At 44.6% G+C, this 23,395-nt stretch overlaps 1 protein-coding gene across 5 annotated transcripts in view; it reads left to right on the top strand.

Annotated features, from left to right (window-relative positions):
- The window catches only part of AKAP9 (A-kinase anchoring protein 9), a 232,763-nt gene that overhangs the window by 140,829 nt on the left and 68,539 nt on the right, over window positions 1-23,395 (top strand). For all 5 annotated transcript variants that reach the window (XM_066585285.1, XM_066585286.1, XM_066585287.1 and 2 more), the window contains one exon: window positions 19,433-19,595. In XM_066585285.1, the coding sequence (XP_066441382.1) occupies window positions 19,433-19,595 (163 nt within the window). The remainder of the gene's footprint in view (window positions 1-19,432; window positions 19,596-23,395) is intronic.

Consider the following 23,395-nt stretch of genomic DNA (forward strand, 5'->3'; position numbering starts at 1 on the left):
GCAGCAGACGTCGCCTGCCCCGTGGTTACCATGAGGATCTTACCCCGCTGACAACAGGCTCCCGATTCAGTACCGTGCCACGCTCTTATGACACTTCGCTCTCTCAGTAGACCCTGCTTTGCATGATGTGGCTGAAGCTTACATCTTCCTGCCACGGACTCTTCCAAAGCCGGAGGATTATGTAGCCCATCTGAGGATGCTGCCTAATGTCTGCACCTTCATATGACCACGCATGGTCCCTTTGACAGGTCAACACACTACCATGTTCTGCTGGGGCCTAAATGACAGGACTATGTGAATTTGAGGTTTTTCTAGGAAGATTCCTGCAACATTATCACCGCCAATGGATTCACACAAGTCCTTGTGGACATCGGACATACTCAGCGGCCTTTGGCCCATCGGCCAAGAGGAAGATGTCTATGAAGTGGAAACTCTGGTTCCGTTACCAGAACCCTACCCTTTCACTTGGGATTTGAACGATAGAAATGCCGTAGTGGTGAATACCTCCATTGCCCACGTCAGCCGGGCAAAAAATGACCACATATTAAAAGTAGTCTCCAAAATCTCCTTGCCCACCCCACCATACAGCGTGAGTATACTTCAGGCTCTTCCTTTCTGTTTATTTGCTTTCTTTTGGTTATTTTTGCTCCTTACACATCACGTATCACTCAGTTGACGTACCGTTGACTTTCACTACATGATGTGTCAGCTGGACACTACGATGGGCCAATAGGTAGCAACGAATTGCTGGGGCATTCTATATTTGTAGACCCCTGACATTAGTCAATCTAAAGTCAGCAAGGGACGAATCTTTAAGCATCATTTGCCGTAAGTATATAGCCCATTGTAGGTAGGTAGTGACTGTTTCTGACAGCTGACGCCTGCTGTCAATGGCAGTAATCGGAGGTCGTTCCAATTGCTACAGTTAACAGTTTAAATGCCACTATCAACGATCACAGCGCTTCTAAGGAGCTAGTCGGGGGGAGGGGGGGGGGTTGTTGCCTTTTGACACTCGGTTGCCCCTCCTATATCACAATTGCGGGGTACCAATGGGTTCACATGGCATCCTAGAGGCTAATGAAGGCCCCTAGGGCTGCTTTGAATTATAGTCTTATTAAGCTTTACCTTTGGCAGGGCTTAATAGACTATCGTTCATTTACAATATACTGCAATACGAAAAACAAAGCCCAAAATCCAATGGTGCGGGCATGCTTGTTTTTTCCTATTACTCTTCACTTAAAAAAAAAAAAATGTTTTTTCAGTACATTATACGGTACATGAAATGGCACTATAAAAAAAATACAGCTCGTCCCGTGACAAAAAAATGGGGAAAAAACTCTTGAAAAGTCGGAATTAAAAATCTAAAAGGAAACTTTTTTGAGAAATTGCCGGTGTTTAATAGGTTAAGGAAAAAATTGCCTCAGTCCTTGAAGGGTGAACAATGGATGCCCACATATCTTGCTGCGTGCCTTTCTTTCACTTTCGGGAGCATTTAAAGGGGTTTTCCCATGAATGTGTTCTGGCGCATCACTAGGATGAATGCATCACTGATTTCTTTCAGCGTTTACCAGTTTGTTCATGATAGTTGTACGGTGATTGGCCTGTGGTTTGGCGTCTGACGGCGCTGTCCGCGGCCCTCCAGGTAACAATGAATATTCTGCTATGACTGGTTACACTGCTGTTTCAGTATTAAACACTTGGCTTTCTAAGTCCTTTTAATTGCAGTTAATAATTTAATTTTTAATTCGCCCAATGTTATACTTCCATTCTGTGAACGGTTCAGGGAAGTGTTTAGTATCCTTGTACTAGTAAGCGGTGTATATATGCTGCCGTAGGCTACTCTGCCGGCATAGCTCTATACAACCAGCGTACAATGGAGCAGGACACAAGATTTTCTCTGATTTGTATTGAACTGAACAGTAGAAGCTTCTGTATAGAACAAGAGCAATCTGGAGGTTTAGTAAAGTCCCCTGAAGTTGGACTAAAGTTTTTCCGGTAGAGTAAAAGTTCTCCTCTCGGCATTTTTCAGAAGGCCAAGTAGGAGTCTGTAATTTACGACTTTTCTGCGCGTCCCCCTCGAGCATAATTTTATTAGTATTGTAAAAAACCGTGTGGTGTGTTGTACGTAAAGGGGTTTTCCAATGTAAATCGGCATTGGTGGCAGTGGAGGGAGTAAATAGATATGGAAAAAAATTACTTACTCCTTTGCGGCTGTGCCGCCGCCCCCCACTGCCACCCCGGCCCTGCAGTGCTTTGTTTTCACTTTGTCACTTGGTGGTTTACCCACTACACCTAAAAAACCTGACAGGGACGTCATCAGTGATGTCCCCTAACAGCTTCTTCATTATAAGCCTACATGACATGTTCACCTGTCAGATACGGGGGTGCCGAAACAGCGCTCCCGCTCTACCGTAAGTATATTGATCAAAACATTGTTTGGGCCTGGGGGGCACCAAAGTAAAAGTAAAAATTTACTCCGACAACCCCTTTAAGTGCTGTATAGTGTATTATATAAGTACTAGGACGGTGCTCTATGAATTAGGAGTCCATAATTATTTTCTTACAGTATACAAAGTTCCTTGTGCAATTAGAAAGTACAAAACTGCAGAGTTATCCGAGTATTAATATGTTTAGTGCAGTTATATCCTTTTGGGGGGGGGGGGGGGAATTTAAGGTGTCAATTGTATAACGCACAGTTGATCACAAGCTATCCCACTGCTGGGGTCCCCTGTGATCAGCTTCAATCTGAAGGGAAACCTAGCAGAAAGTGTTTCTTTTTTCTACAGCGCCACCACAGGGTAAATAAAGTATTACATGGTGCCCATTGAAATAAGTGAGCTACACCGACATGCTGGATCCTCTAAAGAGAGACGCTGTGTATAGCTGCTTTCTGCTCCAGTTAAAGGCATATTCTGGAGACCGAAAGGTTTTATTTTTTCAAGTTTTCACTTGGATGGGTGAAAACGGATCGATCGGTGAAAGTCCAACTACTGGGACCCCCATGATCCCAAGAACAGGGGTCTGATTGGTGTTCAAGAGAATGGAGCGGAGGTTGCGCAAATGTATTGCAACTCCGTTCATTTTAGTGAGGGCGCCAGGGATTGCCACGTGTTTTGCTTCCTGCTTTGCGTTCGGCAATCTCTGGTGCCCTCATTATAATGAATGAAGCGGCGGTGTGCCTGCGCCACCTCTGCTACATTCCCTGGGAGGTCAACCAGACCCTTGTTCTCGGGATCGCTGGGAGTCCCAGCAGTCAGACCCCTATCTGTTTTCACCTATCCAGCAGATGGGTTAAAACTTTTAAGAGCTGGAAAACCTGAATGCAGCGATTTTCATTACCGTGTTTAAAAAAAGAACTTGCCAATTTAACATAACGGCAACACTTTTCATGCGGTTTTTCAAAATCTCTGTTTTTGGTGAGTTTTAAGGTAATCATATCAAAAATGCATGCCTGGCCACACCTAGACTGTTAGCCTTGTTGGTTTGCTACAGCATTGAGTAATGTAGTAACATTAGTAGCATGGTTGCTCAACTTCAGGTAAAGTCCACTTAAAGTTTCACATTCAGATGTGACTGCAGTTAATCTGATCTCACACTATAGGCTCGTGCACACAGCCCTATTCTGCACCGGGCCTTCATGCAGCACACATTGACTACGATGGGCTTTGCACTTTGTTCTGCCTAGGTATAGGAAATCTGAGAGAGAAAAAAAGAATGAGCGTGGCGTGCCGTAGGAGGGAGATGTTCCCCGGAAGCATGGAAGCACCTTGCATTGCATGTCCGTGGTTCTGTAGTAGGTATCATGGGGTCTGTGCAAGCAGCTTTGCCCTATTTGTGAAACTTTACAGAAGTGTAGGAAGCTGAGATATGGAGTTTTGTTTCTCAAGGCCCCAAGGGCAAAGCGCTAATGGTCTCCCTGGATCTCATACTATACTTCTATGGGAGTATACATCTATGGTACACCCTTTAATGGAATATCGGGGTAGATTTGCCATGAGAAATACTTCAGTTTTCTGGTTCAGATTGTATCGGAAAACTGCCCTTCGTGGTTTGCACCACTTTTAATATGTTTTTAGACAGTTTTGGAATCTTTTTACAACTCCTCTGCCAAAAGGGCGTGGATTTGTGGAAAGTGCATGTCCTAAATGCGACATTGTGTGCCACAAATTCCACCAAATTTTGGTGTACACTTTTTATCATAAACTAAGCAAAATAATAGGTGATTTAAAGTTAAACTTAACATTCCCAATGACTACTCGTATGCCAATCAGTGTGACATTGGGGGTAGATGGAGCTTTAGGTTATGGCCCATTTAGACACAAAGATTATCGCTCAAAATTAGCTCAAAAGGCATCTTCTAAGCCATAATCGTTGAGTATAAATGTGCCCATCTTTCACTATTCGGCTGAAAGATGGAATTCTGTTCTGCCTGAAATCCATCGTTTGTCAGAACAGCTGATAAGCAGGACAGCACGTTGTGTTCTGCCGGGGAAGAGTTGAAACAGCTGATTGCTTTGTTTCAGTTGTTCTCAGCTGTCAGCCCCGACACAGAACAAAGTGAAAGTAATCAGGGAACAGTGGGAGGTCTGTTCCATGACTACAGCTCTCGGCGGCTCATATGCTGCTACTTGGTGGTAATAGGCATTAGTACAAGTAGTAGTGTATGCAAAATGATCGCTCAAAAGCCATCTTTAGAGCGCTCATATTTGCAGTGTAAATGCACCTTTAGTTGTAGTGTAACGGGCCCTGGACAAATAAGGATGGCTGCACCGCTTCCCTGACTGCCTGATGCACACTGCGTAGTACATGCTTCTTTGATTGGCCAATGCTGACCATTTAAGCAGTATTAAGCAGTCAGAGCAGCAGTCTTGTGCCGGTTCAATCTGAGTGGGAACCTTCGGTCGGAGGTTCCATCATAGATCTGGCTCAGAATACCAGAGGAAAAATTTCCGCATGCGGAGCAACATAACAGAAACAAACAAACCCTATGACTGGCAATGGGCTCGATTTGGTGCCGTTCTGTACTGTCCTGAGACGGAGCCGCTTGGCTGTGGGGATTCCCCTTTCTTGCTCCGCAAACGGAGCAGGAAAGCGACACCATGTGCGCAAATGTAAAACCACCCTCAGACTACCGATACTTACTGGTGCACCGTGTACATCGGGCCGTCAGAGAAACACGGCAGCCATCTCTGTATGTCCAGGACCGGAGGGCTACTTTAAGTGGGGAATTGAAGCACAAAGTTTACCACTAGGTGATAGATAATGTGTATCTGCCGGTGAAAACCTGCATAAGAAGCATCCTCTATATTCACAGGAGTTCATTAACTTTTTTTTTTTTTTTTTAATTTTTATTGAGAGCTTTAACATTTTTTCCAACCATAAACGTATTTTCTAACCCCTTCCCGCCTCCCCCCACCCCTCCCCTCCAGTTCATTTACTTTAAATTAAACTTTTACAGTGCAAATCTTCAGCTCAAAGGACATATAGACTGGGCTCACACACGCCGGAATCCCGGCGGGAATCTCGCGGTTTGGCTGCAGCGAAAAACCGCAAGATTTCCGCCGGGAAAAGCGCTGCTTTAAAACCCGTGGCACTTAGCCACGGGTTTTGAAGCGGCCTGGCCACACGCTCTTCCGCTTCTGACGGCTTTCTGAGAAATCTCGTCCACATGGCTGGCTAATTCTGGGATTAGCGGCTGCAAGCAAATCCGCCCAGTATGAACCGAGCCTTACACGGGACGATGAGCGCTTAAAATTCGTTCAAACGAACTAAAATGTGTGATAATCGTTACGTCTAAATGCAAAGACAATAGTTTACTATTTGTTTACTTTTCATTATCGCTGACTTTCAATCAGCATAAAAACCATCGCTGGGTCGCAGGCCTCTCGTTGCGTGTAAACGCTCCCCACTCAGCACTTCAAATAGAATTTGAAGCGCTGAGCGAGAAGTTGTTGATAGTCAGCGCTGAGCTGCCTGTCTAAACGCTCTGCATGAGCGCTAACATCTAGCGGTTCAGTCGTTTAGACTGGCAGATCGTCCCGTGTAAATGTACCGTTACGCTTGTGCAGATTTAGCGAATGTTAACTTGATAATTAACGAGTTATGAGAACTTTATTTCCAGCATCCTAGTTCATTGTAGTGATCACAACGCACCAGTCATGGTAACAATCGCTGCATCTGTATCAGAGCACCAAGCCCTGTAATTAGTAAGCGTGTCCCACCCCACATAATCCCGCTGAATCGCCCTCCCGTATTATTGATGCGCTGCAGGGTTGTGTTCAGGTAACTGCAGCCGGTTTATTGGGTCCCGCGCTCCCAACATCAGTCTCATTGCCCTTCACTTATTTCAGGTACCGGCTCCAAGTCTGTTCATCCAATGAGAAGGGGTCTGTGCGCAGAGTTCATCTTCTCTTATTGCTTGTGTAGATGAATGGAATCTATTATTCTCTGTTATCAACCATAAAAAATAGAGCCTATTGGTAAAGTGATTACTCTTGAAGCAAACCCAAAAATAAATGCCCCAGACAGAACTGCGGAAATTTATCATTAAAAAATGGTTTATTGGGAAAATCTAATAAAAGCATTTAAAAAACAGAACATAATGGAAATGCAGCATCACTACAAGAGAAATTCATCCCCTCCGGTCACACATAGAAGAAGAACCTCCTGCTTCTATAAACCTGCAATAGGCCTACCAATCTCAATGCATATAGTAAAGTGTTAGCATGTGACCGAGGGTCTGGAAATCCCTGCACCCCAGTCATTTGAATGGTTTGTACCAGAATGCACTTTTATTACCTGACCATAAGAGAGGTGAAAAAAGTGGGATTTGTGGGGCTCTCACTGCAGAGAACATGGCCCATCTCAAAAATGGAGGTTTTGTGCCCCCTGTCCTCCTTGCTTTGGGATCACTGCATCCCCCGTAGTTAGAAGCAGTTTGAATGGTGAGCGCCATTCATTTTTCAGTGGGACCGCCTGAGATAGCTGAGCGCTACTATCCTGTTATTTTGGTCAGCCCCACTGTAATGAATGGAGCCGCGCTGCACTTGTACAACCAAAGCTACTTTCACTCTGACATTATTGTGGTGGGTGCAGTGAGCCCTCGTGATGAGAAGAAGGGGTCAAGGGACCCCCGCTCTTTGGATTGTGGGGGGGCTCGGCAGTGAGAACCCTACTGGTGGTCCTATGGATAGATGATGAAAGTGAATTTTGGTACGACCACCTTAGGATCGCTGTGACTTTCATCAGTCTGATGTAATGTATATTATGGAGGTAGTAAGAGTCAAATGCAATGTCACTGCACACAGATGATACAATTGCAGAATCTGTATTTCTCTGGGACTTGGCCGTTTACTCTTCAGTGTGGGATTCACAGAGAACGTGTCTTGTACTTAATTTCAGCTGCCTTAATTAGATTTAATGATATAGATGTAAATAAGACATTTATTGCATATCCATGAGCGCAGTCGGGCATCTTGCCTCTGGGATTCTGCAGAATACGGCTTCCAGGTTTCCCTTTTCTTCCCTAAAACTGATTTAGCGTTTTTCTAATAGTGCATGTCACTATCTGTATTATATAGAAAATGTAGTTAATCCCGTAGTTCTCACACTGAGCACTAAATCCGCTCCACACGGAGGATCTGCGGCAAAATGCGGTAATTGAAAAGCAGGCATTTTAGATTTTTCCATCACACTCGCAGATACTAGTTGCATATTCCGTGAAGGGAGGAAAAATCGCAGCATGCTCTATTTTTCCGCGGAGACACCCTCCATGAAAGTCGATGGAGGCTGTCCCACCCGCAGCCCATCCGCAATTACCATTGTATATCGGCCGCGCGTACGTGTGTCATCGCCTAACGACGGCGCAGGAAATACAAATATTGAAGAAAAAGAAATCTGTACTGCGCATGACCGCCTGTGAGCCTTCACGGTTATCCGCATTACAGATAATGCAGGTATGTGGGGCCGCCGTCCAGGTCACAGCCGGATCCCGCTGCTGATCCCATCTCACCAGTGTTCAGCCGGCCTAAGCCTCATAATAGTCTGAGACTTCCTTACCCGTAGAGATCACTTCTCAGGAGTCATCTCATTATCACAGGCAGGATTACAGTGATGGATAACACAACTTCCACTATTCACAATAAGCGATGGTACAGCTCACCACCTCCCCTCCCTGCGTTGAGCAGCGGCTTCCAGCGTTGATACTGGCGGAATGACAGAGAAGATAAGTATAACTCCTACATCCCTGCACTCAGTGGGTCACATACTTTTAGCCCAAAAGCTTAGCTTACAGGAGGGGCGTAGCTATAGGGGGTGCAAAAATATCAGTCGCTACTGTTCCCTGGAGCATTAGGGGACCCAAAGCCCCTCTATCATATAAGAAAACACAATTTTTCTAAATGGCTCATGGATTGTTAGGGGGGCCCTGTTACATATGTTGCATTGGGGCCCTTACATGTAGCCTCTGCCTCCTCTTGTAAGATTCTAGCAAGGCCCCCACCTGCTGGCATTACATCGATGGGCTTCTTAAAGAGACCCAGCGATGCAGAGGAAAGTTGTGGGAGGGCTGAACCTTTGCATCCCGGCCCACCAGCCTTTAGCAATGCCTCCGGCTTCTAGGGCTAAAAGTAGGCGAACGAGTCTCTTCAATGTCACTTTCCCTTTCTCACCATTTGTATGTATTTATTGGGTGAGAACATCTATGGAAGCGGAGATTAGCCGGATTATGTGCACGTTGTGTACACGGCTCCCCGATTTGTACACATGTATGTAATTATCAGCAAATAAAGCATTTCCATCAGTAAATACAAACTGGGAACTTCAAGGCTTCTGCAGGACCTGCTCTGCCGAGACAAGGATGTGACATCATCATGTTTGCTCTGCCAAGACGCCACCTGTTCTATTGTCTTAAGACCGAATACCCTACAATAGATAAGGAGGAATGTGAAAACCATGACATAATCACTATATGTATGATACACGGTCAACAAAGACTCCTCCACGGCCTTTATTAGTTTAGTTGTATAGGTCTGGAAAAACTGAGTGACCGTAAAAGCCAATTCACATGAGCCGAGAATCGGTCCGCTGTAATGAGCGCCGATCGACAAAGCTTGTTCACTGGCATTCACACACAATTAGAGATGAGCGAGCGTACTCGCTAAGGCAAACTAGTCGAGCGAGTAGTGCCTTATGCGAGTACCTGCCCACTCGTCTCTAAAGATTCGGGTGCCGGCGGGGGAGAGCGGTGAGTTGCGGGGGGGAGAGAGTGAGAGAGAGGAGAGAGATCTCCTTCCCCCCCGTTCCTCCCCGCTCTCCCCCGACGCCACCCGAATCTTTAGAGACGAGCGGGCAGGTACTCGCATAAGGCGCTACTCGCTCGAGTAGTTTGCCTTAGCGAGTTCGCTCGCTCATCTCTACACGTGACCGATAAGGTCACTAATACAATCGTTGGTCCCTATAGAGCTGTCTTGGGTTGGCTGTACGTCTCCAGGTTCACGCGGGAAAGATGTACAGCTGACCAGCAAGCCTTTTTATGCTCCCATAAATGAGCAGATCTGATCTTTGGCCGATTTATTAGGGTAACTGATGTATATACCCGATAATCAGCCCTTGTAAATGGGCCTAAAGGGAGCAAGGTATGTTCCATCAGGCTCTATTATCCCTCAGGAGACGATAGAAACTAGATGACGCCCTTCGTAGTTATATTGGCAGCCTTATTACGTGTTGTATGATGACGACTTACGGAATTATATTTATCAATTTTAGGGTCAAACCCTATCTGGAAGCCATTGCTATTCCTAGGGGACCTTCTGGACTCCATGATGGACCTATCTGTAGTGTGCAGTGTTGAAATGGAGCCTTTAAATTCATAGCTTGGGGACTACTGCCCACAACCATACTGATTTCTTCTTGTCCTATTGGATAAGCAATATATTACATCCTAGCAGCACTTGGCCATATTACAGGTCTGTTATATTGACAGGATTGGGGTAAGGTTAATGGAGGCCTATATCCCCCCAGACCACTATTGCAGCTACATATAGGAGGTGGGGTCACTGAAGTCTATGGGAGTTATGGAACAAAAACACTGGCTTTAGCCTAACCACCTCTCGACCTCTTCTTGACAGGATTCGATCACCATGCGGCCTTCATCGGAGATGCTTGGTGAGACCTCACGGGTTTTACATACGAAGTAAAAAAAACAAATTGTGCAAGTTCCATGGAATGCCAAATTGGGAAAATGGGGAAAACTCTGGTGCTGCTTAGAGTCACCATATAGCTGCACAAGGAGTGCCTATAGCACCACTTGTCCATATCCACGTGTTCGGCGTTGCATCTCATCCCCATTCGTGTTTATGAATTCTGGACAACTCCTTGAAGCGTCATGCCGTATTTAGTGACGCAGATATACAACATTGTTACACGTTTTCAGTAAGTAATAGAACAGGATAGAACTGGCTCCCGAATAAGGGTCAGTCTTGTTATGTAGACATTAGGGCGTAGTCATTTTATTGGCAGCATATTGTTTATTTTGCATGAATTAAACACCCTCCCAGCTTGTTTGTCCTGCATTTTCTGACACAGTGGGGATGTAAATGAATTGGTCAATGTTTTCTTAGGGTGGAGGTAACCTGACAGAAGTTCTTAACTTCTCGAAGACCCTGAGAACTTGTCAAGAACATCTGCAGTGATGGGCATCAGCCAATCTTGCAGTGACCATACACATTAGGTAATGAACACTTGTTGGCATGACCATTATGGCTCCAACACCCCCCCCCCCCCCCCATGCTATACACACACAATCGCCTTGGCACTCAGTAGGCAGAGGGGAGTAAAAGATATCTATCAGCGGTTTAGGTTCCCCCAATTCTAATGTCCCCGACCCATCTTTGCCCCTGACAGATATTCCTCCTGACTCCACCACACACACATGCACACTTTCCTTGTAGATAAGCCAATATCTTGTTTGTTGGGGAATCGACAACGGTTATCCAACATACTCGTATTTATGACCAACTTTAAGCCAACCATATGAGACTTGTTTGGCAGATTGCAGACATGTCCGTCCTAAGCAGAAGACTATCCTCCAAAGTTTTGGACAGGTTGGACTTTAACCCATTCTACCCGTTTTCCTTAAAATACGCGGCACCTAGAATGTCTAAAAGCTGCTTTGCCTATCCTGGGCATAAAAATAAGAAACTCCATCGTCTCAACCGCAGAAGCATGTTATGGTGAAGTCCGATCGGATAGCTATTAGTTAACACATGTCTACAGTTGGCTCTAGGCTTTGTCCTTGCCACTGATAATGGCTTATAGGGCATTGGTATTTAAACAGGAGGAAAATAATAATCAGCACTAATGAGTAAATTGTTGTTTTCATAATGTCTTAAGGCCATCCGTAAAAGGAACACATACTTATCATTGTGATGATATTTGTACACACCCTCAACCCAACTCCACAGAAGATTAGCAGACTCCGTCTTGTGAGAAGACCGTTCATATCTGGTTACTGATCTTATACCTTTAACTGCTCAGGTTCTTCCTTGATACAGTTGTGGTATCGCACACATTACAAGGGTCACCTGGATAGACGGGAGTTCCAGGAAGTAGTCCGTGATTGTATTAACAGTTTAGGATTGAGCAATATAGGTGCTGGATGAAGCACACTACTAGTCGAGAACACGCCACAACCATCAGCCACTGCTGGGTTCTAGACTTTTAACGCATAAAATATAGTGGTCTTTAGTTTACCCCAAATCTTTCTTTTTTTGACAGATCCGTGATAGTCTTAAGCATAGCTTTACATGGGATGACTATCGGCCAAATAATCACTCAGAAGAATGAATTCAGTGTGAACACGGATGCCAACGGGGTGATGAGCGACCATCTGCTCACTAGTCATTTCATCTCACCTAAAAGTAGTTGCTGGTTGATCAAAAGTCACTTGGTGTAAAGTCACAGTTGTTCATCCTTGAACAACTTGCGAACAAATGGAGTTTTCCCCTACAAAATGATATTTCGGCAAACAGCTAATGAAGTATAAGCGGACTGTTTTCAAAACATTCAAGCGACTTGTTCGTAAGGTTAGAGACTTTTCTGAGTGACTATGAATAATAGTTGCTCAATGTAAAGGTAGCCTAAGGTTGATGGCATCGGATCCTGACAGAAAGGAGCAGAGGTCACATTTTAGCCATTCCAGTTGTGCTCTTTCCCCAGTAACAATACTTGGTGTTGTGAAGGAGTCGATGCTGCTTGTTTGGCCAACAGCAACTTCATATTTCTGGCAGGTTTTAGCTAAAAATACATAAGTAAGAAATAATCCTTTTTTAAAGAAAGGGCAAAATTGAAGTTGTAAATAAAACTTAACTTCCTGGTTTCTAGATCTCAAAAAAAAAGGCAGAACGTCCCCTCGTCAACGTCAAATCATCCTGGCATAATTGGATTTAACGTATTCTAAAAATATTGGACCCATGCAGTGTCAAATAAAAACACTTGTGACACATTAAATGTGACTGTTCCCAGGAGTTACGGCCCGTTCATTTGGGGTTTGTATGGAGGGGGACCGGGAGGCGATCCTGCACCATACAATGTGGGTGCCGGCTGCTTTTGCCAGCCTTCACCCTCCATTGCGTCTGTTGACCCTATAAATGCTGCTGTCAGTTCTGACAGTAGCATTTAAATTCCCCAATCAAATTTCGGGGGTCCCAAATGCCCTTTTTTCGTACGGTGTTAGCCAGTAGAGCAAAATGTGATTGTTCCCAGCAAGAGAAACCAAGTAATCTTGTAGATATGATACCTTTTAATGGCTAACAACAATACATGATGTTATAGCGAGCTTGCGAACCTATCAGAGTTCTTCCCCCACCTCAGGCATAATGAAATAGATCCGAAGAAGCATGCATCTATATAATGCACACACACACACTTATGACAAGGCACAGACATGGATGTGATTCATTTGCACTTAAAAGAATACCACAACAAGATGAGTAAAGAAATAAATACTTAAATAGTCCACTGATAAAGATTTGAAAGTTTTATGGTCCTTGAATTAGTTTTAGGGGTTCACCAGGCCAGAGTGTTATCTGTGGTATAGATTTCTCATACTTGCTGCTCCCGCATGAATCCTCTTGAAGAATTTAGCCCTCTATTGAACCTGTCAAAAGTTGTTATACATTTGTACTCCCAAATTCTTCTATGGCTTTGTGATTTGAAATTGCCTTTAAGTATAATAACTTTCATGTGTTCTATGCTGTGTCCGTGACTAGAAAACGGCTCCACCGCAGGTAATTCTGTCTTTCTCTTTCTGAGTGGCGATGAGATCTCATCTTCGCTCTCAGTTTTTGTCCTGTTTCTCCAACATAAAGCCCCCCAACAGGACATTTACTGCACATGATAAGCTACACAACATCAGAGGTGGAACATGTGAATGTCCCTGGGATCTTATAGTCCTGCTGTGTGTTGGGGATCCATATACTGTCCGCGGTCCGTACATGTGAGCAGGTCTTGCAGCACCTTACATTACAGAGTGTCAGAGGGCAATGCACTCCTGATTATAAGGTTCCTCAAATTGAGAGGTTGCCTGTAACATAGGAGGGGAGGGTTTGGGAATATGGTTGTCCGGCGGTCATCCTTGTGTAGAGTATGGTAGTTTCCTTGCAGTCTTCCTTAGTACCTCTAAGGATTGTAGGTCACTACTAGAGGTACAGGATTGTTTCTTTCCTTCTCCTTGTATCGGAGTAGTTGACTTCTTGGTATCCTGGTGACTCTGGTGATTTGATCATCCCTTGAGGTGGGATGGCAGCCCTGATTTTAAAATGTCCTTTTAAGATGGTATAGATGTTCCTCCCTGTCTGTTGGGTTGGAGCAGATCCGGTTGTATCTGATGGCCTGGCTGTAGACATTTAAGTACTGCCAGTGTCAGGCTGTGTAAGAACACATCTTATTGACCAAAGGAATGGTAACACCTAGGCATCGGTTTATTCATAGAGTTCCCAGTGGAATAATGGAGGAACAGCACAATGCAAACTTCTAAGTAAAGTTACTTTTGGAACTGTTTTTTGGAGTATACAAATATTTACCAAAGTCCATGTCATGAGTGATGACCGTTCCTCTTTAAGAATAGCAGTCACTTTTACATAACCATTCACACTCATATGAATCAGTACGGCTCCATAAATAAAAAAAACCATTTAAACATCAGTACTACCGTCTGTCCCCATGGGAAATAATATATTCGTATGCTACCTTACAGTCTGCTGTGATCGTCTATGGGAAACAAGTAAAAAAAAAATCATCACTTGAAAAACAGCAACATATCCTAAGTGTTCTTTATACAAAGTCCTCCTCGGTTTCCTTTTATTGTATCTCTTTGCAAAGAAGTAACACAAGCCATAAAGCCTTCTATTAAGTTACAGGGCTATCCGTTCTACCATCGTACCGTAATAGTTTCTTCCAGAGTAATGAAGACCGTTGCGTAAATAATTAATGACTGCTCAGGGGACATTCCAAAATAATTGCATTGTGGATAGAGCGCTGAGCACAGTGCAAATTGCAAATCTCTGTGCCGGCTGGTAATCATCTATCCGGGCCTTGAGCTTTATGGTCTGTGATGCTTCTCCTTCCGCATGCGGTTATTGCTGTAAGTGCCGTAGAACAATACTCCGCACGTATCCAGCTTTCCTGATGCTTCTGCTAGAACATTCCGTTCTGTCCCCTCCACGTTACAAGTCATTTTGCCTTGCTGTGGATTTGTCTTTTTGTGTATTACATCATTCTTCTTTATGTAGTAAGCGGTTTTTACTTCGGTGCTGGGAAGATTATTCGTGTGTTCCAGATGAGAGAGAAATCAATTCTGTGCAGAAATTAGGCGTAGACGGATAATCGGTTCCAGTAGACAAAACCATGAACCAAGGGGTTGTCCGGTTGTAAACTATTGATGGCCTCTCGGCAGGATAGGTCATCAATAGTAGATCAGTTTTTTTGCCAGGCCAGTACTCTTTTATGCACTGAGCTGATTTCTGCAAGAAGCAGACAGCTTCGTTTTCACTTCAGTGGTCATGCTTGGTATTACAAGCAAAGATCCCGTTTATGTCAATGAGAAATGTGCCTGTAATACCATGCCTGACCACTGCAGTGAGAACGGAGCTGTCTGCTTCCTGCAGAAATCAGCTCAGTGTAGGAGCATACTGGCCTGACGAACAGCTGATCCTTGGCGGCAGACTCTTCCTGATCTACTATTGATGACCTATCCTGCGCAAAGGATATCAATAGCTTATGACTGGACAACCCCTTTAAACAAGTTGTACAAATCAGAATTCATTTGTCTGAGCACCCCCAAAATCTTATTTATTTGGGAGTTATACTGTGTAGAAATATGAAGGGTAAGGCTGGGTTCACACAAAACAGAATTGCCGTGGAATTTCCGTGCGGAATGTCTGCATGGCTATTCCTCCCGCGGCTCCTAATCCTGGGATTAGCTAGCAAAGTGGACGAGATTTTGCAAAAAATCTCACCCACACGCTGCGGCCAAGCTGCACTAAAACTGACACTCAAAACCCGCTGCCACAGCCATTTCCGCTGAATTTCCCTCCCATGAGAACCCAGCCTTATTGTGGCCTAAAAAGGCGTATGGACCATGGACTTCTGTAATCCATAGAGAGGAGGAAGGACAAAAAGTTTCACTTAATTTTTTTTTTAATTGAACCCTTTGGTATTGTCTGTTTTTTTATTGATTCCAGATATAGTGAGGTCTGATTGTTATCCAAATCACAACTATAGATAAGCACAATATAAGTAAAATAATAGCACACACCGTTATAATGGTCGTATCTTTTACTGAGCACATCCAAAGCGCTGGGGGAAAAAAAGTAAGTGAACCCTTGAATTTCATAAACTGTACATTACTCTTTAGCAGCAATTATCTCCACCAAACATTTCCTATACCTGCAATAAAAGATTTCAGGAGGAATTGTGGACCATGTGTTTAACTTCATCAGTATTTCTAGTATGCCTTGTATGCACGGCCCTCTTCAGGTCCCGCCGCAGGCCCTCAATGGCCAGGACTCTAACTTGGCCATTCCAAAGCACAGATCTTCTTTTTTTAACCATTCTTTAGTGGACTGTCTCATGTGCTTTGGGTCATTGTCTTGTTGTTTTACCCAACGTGTCTTCAGCTGGAGGCTATGGACTCCTTCCCCTACGTTTTTCTGAGAAATGTTTTGATCCACCTTAGAATTCATTGGTGACTGCAGAAATTTTTTGGATTGACAGGTCATCCTCCGAACTGTCAGTCCAAGGCCTTGGCCAAATTGGGCATTTTTTTTAGTTGCTTTTGCTTTTTCCTGGACTTGGGCACCTTGATTGCTGGGTTGTTAAGGATTAGAAAAGAGGGTCTGGTTTTTATTACCCTAAGAAATGGCGCCGTGTGTGTCTATTGTTGCAACTATTTCTCATCAAGATGAATGAGGCTGAACTGCAATACCAGACCCAGCCAATGAGCAGAGGTGGCGCTGTATGTGGGAAAGATAAGCAGACCCTATTTCCTAATCTTGCAGAAGGCCTTCACGTTGATCACTGGACTGTATATAGAATCTGTGTAGATGTTATAACCTGCATTTGACCCTTTTAATGGCTTGAAAGGGCACCAAGGCAGGTACATAATGATGTTGTAATAATACCGTACAGCAATAACCACACCTACAATATATCATTATTATCTCAGTACCCATAAATAAAAGGGATGTTTCCACATCAAGTCTGGTGCCTGGGAGTGGCGACGGAGCGAGGCTCATCATTATACGGGAATCCTGTTAGTCTTTGTGTTCATAACATTTTCTCAGTATAAGCAATAATAATGTTATATTTTCTGCCTTTTTGCTATTTGATTTTACGTTTGCATCTGATATCCTGAACCGCCATCGCATAGACCATCAGCTTTGATGGGGAGGATGCAGTACAATTCTTAGCCATTCTTCTGCTGCCTGGAACCCCCACTGATCAGCTGTTCACTGTCCAGCCTGCTCATGCACGGAGTTCAGTTCTGCAGACAGCTCTATTTCCACAGCAGTGGCCACAGGTGGTATTACAAGCAAATTTCCCATTGAAGTGTATGGCCTGTAATAACATGCCTGACCACTACAGAGGGAAAGGAGCTGTCTGCTTCCTACAGAAATCACCTTGGAGCATGAGTGTACTGGCCCAGAGAGCAGCTGATTAGTGGAGGTCCCGGGTGGTAGACCCCCACCAATCCACTATACTTGGCAGTGCTTTACAACTGGACAACCCCTTTAAAATATCAAAACACTTTTTTTGATAGTCATATAGTTTACAGTCCCGTAGTACGGTACTTGGTCATATTGATAAATGTTCGTTAGTAGACTACTTAAGGACATGTCGCCACGTTTCACTGAACTGAAGTATATGGATGGAGTGATCGGTCATGTGATATTACCTTATTAAAGGGCTTTTATCACTAAAGACATTTATGCCCTATCCACATTACAGGGGATACATTTCTGACGACGGGGGTAAGACTCTTCAAGCAATCTAGAGAATTGCACACCCCAAGTACCCCTTGTGTGTTGAGTGACGACGCACATGTGGCCAATGCTGCATTCACTTCTGTGGGCCGAAAGAGGATGGATGCGCGTGGCAACCTCCCTGTGCGCCATAGCAGTGAATGGAGTGGTGGTCACGTATGCGCAGCGCTACTCTATTCACATGGGGCATTTATGGTGCATCAGTCTCGGGATTGCTGGAGTCCCTCCGTTGTTCAAATATTTATCTTCTATATCCTGGATAAGAAATAAATGTCTTTAGTGGCAAAACTCCTCCAATAATTGTTTAGGCCAATTTACACACAACGATTATCACTCAGAATTCATTCAAACAATGTCTTTTGAGCGATAATCGTTGCATGTAAATGCTGCTATTGTTTGCTTTTTGGCCGAACGATGATTTTTAGTTCAGTAAAAAATCCATCATTCGGCTGGCCAGCTGATAGCAGGGACAGCATGCTGTGATTCTCCTTGGGAGCGCTATTAACATTGTTTTCAGCTGCTGTCCCACAGGGAGAACAATGGAGCTGTATGCAGATAACAGACCACCCGCTGTTATCTGCATACAGCAAAGGGAGCTTCATTTAATTGCAAATGAAGGTAATAAGCTACTTCTAGGCATTAGTGCCCATTAGTAGCTATGCAAAATGATCGCCCAAAACGGTCACTCAAACTGTCTTCTGAGCGATCATCTTTGCGTGTAAATGGGGCTTTAATCTTGCACAGCTTAATGGGGTCAAACAGGATTAGCCTTTAAAAAAAAAAAAAGCTATGTTTTTTTTGTTAGTTTTTGTTAATTAAACTGAACCTATGCCACTCCTGTCCATATTTTATGTCTGGTATTGCAGTTCAGATCCATTTAGGTGAATGTGGCTGAGCTGCAGTACCACAGACAACCAACGGACTGGAGTGGCGTTGATTTTGTTAGAAGGCTGCTATTTTTTTTTTTTATTCTTGACCTCGTTGTGTAAAATGTAGTGGGGTGAAGTTTTGCTCAAGATGGAAAAGAAAATATCTTGCTTTTTAAGTCTTTGCGTTACCTTATTGGGTGGGTGAATACATCCCCGCCCCAATGGGTTCTTCACAATGTACCTTCATTTAGTGACTGTAATGCTCTCTGTGGCTATCTAAGAAAGACACTGTCTTTAATAACCAGTCTATTGGCATATTGAACAGTGTCCCTTTGTCTCCGGGAGGTGCCGTGGGACTACCTCCTCCTCAAACCTCAGCATTGCAAGCTTTGTTGTGGTTTTCACGCTCCTCCATGATCTTGGTAGTCATATGTTTGTTTTGCACACCGTGGGATTATTGCTCAGATCTCTCAAGTACAAAGAATATTAAAGTGGGAAGTCACAGCACAGTAAAGCCCCATTTACACGCAAAGATGATCGCTCAAAATTAGTCAGAAGCTGACAGCTTTGAGCGATTATTTTGCATTAGGTACAAATGGACCAATCAGCCCATTAGTAGCTAACTAGCTTCATTTGCATGTATTTAGAGAGCAGCGGGTGGTCTGTTCTCTAAATACATTGTTTTTGTTCTGCTGCGGGCAGCAGACTGCATACAATGCTATTAGCGCTGCCCCCAGAGAGCACAGTATGCCGTCCCTCTTATCAGGGACGAGGATTTTATGCTGAGCTGAACTCCGCGATCGAAGAGTGCATGGTAAGTTCTCGATGGGTACACATTTACACGCAATGGCCATCGCTCAAAAACCATTGTTTGGACAAATTTTGCGTGTAAATCAGCCTTAATGTTTCTTCTGACCAGATCTGCTGGTCAATTAATACCAATGTACCAATGGCTGAAATGAAGAGTCCTCTGTCTGTAAAGAATTATATTGTATTAATATGGATGCTTTGTTCTTATTGCAGCTTGCCCATGCCAAGGCGGCACAGACAGAACTGGTGCGGGACTCCATCAAAAGGAAGCAGGAGACTACTGAACTGCTCAGATGCCAGGAGGAGCTTCAAGAAAGACTCAATGAGGAGGCCAAAGCCAGAGAGCACTTGGCACTGGAACTCAGCAAAGCAGAAGGTAAATCCAGCAACGGGAAAATGGCACATACCCGTACACTCCATTACCCACAGGGCTGGTTGACGTCCACATAAGAACACTGCCCTCTAAGATCTTGGCTCACAGGAGGTGGTAGATCTAGGATGGTACAAGAAGGTTGACTTTTCGTCATTCTATCAAATCCATCCTTAAGGTCCTTTTATAAAGGCCGATGTTTGATCACATAAGAACCTTTAACAACATTTATGCGGGTGCAGAAATGATCATGTGCCAGCGGCACAGTCCCTTGTGTAAGGATGAATGTGCCGCCAACAGCAATGTAAACTGGGTAACATAATCGCTTGTACCAACCGCTGCACGATAACTACAACTTGTAAACGTGAAACCAGCGAGCGGCGGTCAATATATAGTCGACCCTTGCTTATAACAGGCATTGATACACCTATATGGTTTCAGTGCTTGCATCCCACTCTGACCCTCGTAAGACGGTGGTAAGAGGTGGAGATCTAGTATCAGAAATGTATATGGAGTGGCCAATACTCAGAATATTGAAGTCAACACCAGAGTATCACTAGGAGCCACCTGGAAAGAAGACTCTTTCACGGAGCCCAATTAGTAAAAAAAAAATGAAAGCACAGATTTCCATCGGCAGTGACATTCGGCTCCTGATATGATCTCCATGTCATCTCCCTTTCTGCATGAAGCTACAGTATACAATGATATGCCAAAAGTCATGGGACAGGAACTACGGTAATATTGTGTAGGGCCCTCTCTCGCCTTGTAGAATGCTCCTCAAGCCAAGACTGGACAACTCGGGCCGTTCGGCCGCGGGGATTCGCCATCCCTGCTCCCCCCCCCCCCCCCCCTCCCAACGGGGCAGGAAAGCGGAACCCCCAACGCAGATGTGAAAGCCCCCTCCTATTTATGCTGTGTTCGTTCTTCTCCAAGCCCTTCGTGGGTCGTCTCATCACGCAGGCTGCAGAGCTTGTGCTTTTCTCGTGATGTTGAAATCCTAAAAGCCCCACAGTCCCCACGATCATATTACTGTGACGATCCGAGTTAATAAGCCACGTTCTGTCCAAAGCGTCATACCATGAGCCACTAATGATCAAATGGCAATCTGGCTAAAAGGTTCTCACAAATCATGCGTGTCTACAATAACATTCCTTTAGCCTGGGTTCACACAGTGCGGTTTTGCCACGGATTGCCGTTGCATATTCGCACTGCGGCAAAACCGCTGCGTTTGCAGTGCAATGCAGCACAAATGAGTTTTGCCAAAAAGCTGTTCTCACAGTGCGGATTTCTTCCGCACAGCCGCAGTGCGGAAATGCAACTGCGGCGCGGTTTTCAAAGATGCAGCATGTTCATCCTACGGCCTTTTCCGCAGCGCTTTTTTGTCCATAGACCTCTATGGACGCAGCCAAATACGCGGCAAAAAGTAAAAAAGCGCTGCGGAAAAAAAGGCTTGCGGATTTTTGCGCTCGAAAATCTGCAGAAAAATCCACAAGCCAAAATTAACCTTAGAAGCGGTTTTGCCGCAGAAGCATTTTCTGAATTGTTGGACTGCTATATAGAAAGGTGTATAAAAAGTACTTCAGCCTGAAGAAAGTCACCCCCAATGACCTGCCAGTCCAATATACGGTACGCTGCTTGATGTAGAGGGGTATTCTCTTCTCGGACAGTTACATGCAGGATCTGCAGCGCCGTGCTCCAATGTAAGCATTGGAGGGGCTGCGGCGCTCACAGAAGTGCTACAGCCCCTGCAGCCAGCTGTTCGACGGGGATCCCAGCAGATGTCCACTGATCGGATATTGGTGGTCTATCCTGAGGATAGTCTGGACAACCCCTCTGAATTTCTGACAGATGGATAGATTAAGTTTAGGACTGCATGATGACTTTTGATGTGATGCACCTCACCGGAGATCGCAGAGTCGCCCTTCCTGCATCACTTGTGATGTCCGTGAACGTGGCCGCACTGCGACTCGCAAGGTACTGCAACCCCGCAGTCGCAAGAAATAAAACCTGCAGGTCTTTCTGTATCGGCAGCATCTGTTGACAGCGTAAAGGCCACGTTCACACGGTGGATCTTTCATGCAAATTTCAGCATGCATTTTGCGCTAAAAGCTACGTGAAAAATGCTCGTATTCTGTCCCCCATCGGGTATCCGAACCGAAGTTATTACGGCGCCAACTATTCTGCGCTTGGATTTAAAATCTGCATGGCAGAAAAAGCGGGAAGCAGACCGTCAATTTTTTGTGCAGTTTTCTCGCTTAAGCCGCAGCCGGTCCCCACGGGCGGAGTAGCGCCAATGAATGGGCCTAATCGCTCTGCAGGTTCCGCGGTATGCAAAACCGTAAGAGAAATCCAAAGTTTACCCTCTGATTCCTGCAGTGGATTCCTTTACAAATACACATCAGACCTTTCTGACGCTTATGTAATATCGTGCGAACATGTCATAATGTGGCGCAGCAGAAATAGGAGCGGGAAGAAAGGGACAGGCGTGTTTTAGTTTACGGAGGACCCCTCAGCTCCCATGATGCATCGTTTTACTAAATCATCCTATTATAACAATAATCCTGTAGCGTGATTTCGTAGTAATCTACATGGTTGTTCCTCTGTTATTCCTCCTGAAAATGTGTAAGTAAATTCCACGTATATACGGTGTGTCCCTACATAGTCAGCAATGATTGGACAGAGTCAGATTATGTAGGGAGGCTTATCCCTTATGATTTGGGCAGTCAGAATGCATACCACCATAATCCAAGTCCCATGTTTAAGGGGGAGCGAGGGGGCATTACTGTCAATGGAAGGAGTAATCCGCCTGTGGGTGTGTAGTATATGGCTTTAGAGCTCTCCCTCTCCTTCACATTGCACATGGAATTCCCATTCAAGCTCGGGTTATTGGTTGCCCTGCATTGACACTTCCTGGTGAGCTGACCTCTGATACGTGATAAGAGCCTGTAAGGTATTTATAGTTTTATGTCTTTGGGTTGGAAATCTCCGAAGTCGGTCAGTGCCCCTAAAAATGTGCAACGTAGAGGCGTTGTCTCACCAAAATACGGTCTGCCCATTGCGCAGGAGCCGCTTGGACCACCACTGGACCCAGGAATGGCTCTCCGGCGCCGTACAGAATGGCGCTCACTTGTAAACTATTTTTAGAGACAAGACATTTCTATTTATGGTCGTCTTCTGCATCCGGCCTCCCTGTTTTAATTGTTTTTGCTAATAATATACATATTTTATTATTTTAATTGCTGTTTATGCAGAGCCTCCTGAATGCTACTGACCCTTATCTTGAACGCTGCACTTCAAATTAGACGATGGCAATGCTGATAATTATTACTTTTCTTTCTCTTACATCATTTATATATGTTTCAATTAAACAATTAGCATTTTTGCCTCTCTCCCAATTATCTCAACCACATAAGAACATAGCAGGTTCTTCATCACTGTGTTCCAAGAGCCATAACAGCTGCCTGTATTTTTGCAGGATGGGTTATACTTCATAATGGCACCGTTTTGGGGTACATAGCTTTAAAGGGATTTTCCAGGGAAATGCTCTATTGATGATGTGTCCTCTGGTTAGGTCATCAATAGTTGATCGGCAGGACCTCGGGTGATCAGGCGCCCGCTGGTAGTACCACAACTCATAAATACAGAGTGGAAGCTGCTGCTCCGACTCCTGTGTAGTGGCCGGCGCTTGTAACTGCAGATGCAGCTGTCATTAATTTTAATGAGACCCCGGCCTGCAGTTAAAAGTGCCGGCCACTACATGTGTTGGACTATCAGCTTTCAACCCGTACTTATGTGGTGTGGCGCTG

Source organism: Eleutherodactylus coqui, chromosome 12 (assembly GCF_035609145.1).
Source record: "Eleutherodactylus coqui strain aEleCoq1 chromosome 12, aEleCoq1.hap1, whole genome shotgun sequence".
NCBI classification, from domain to species: domain Eukaryota; kingdom Metazoa; phylum Chordata; class Amphibia; order Anura; family Eleutherodactylidae; genus Eleutherodactylus; species Eleutherodactylus coqui.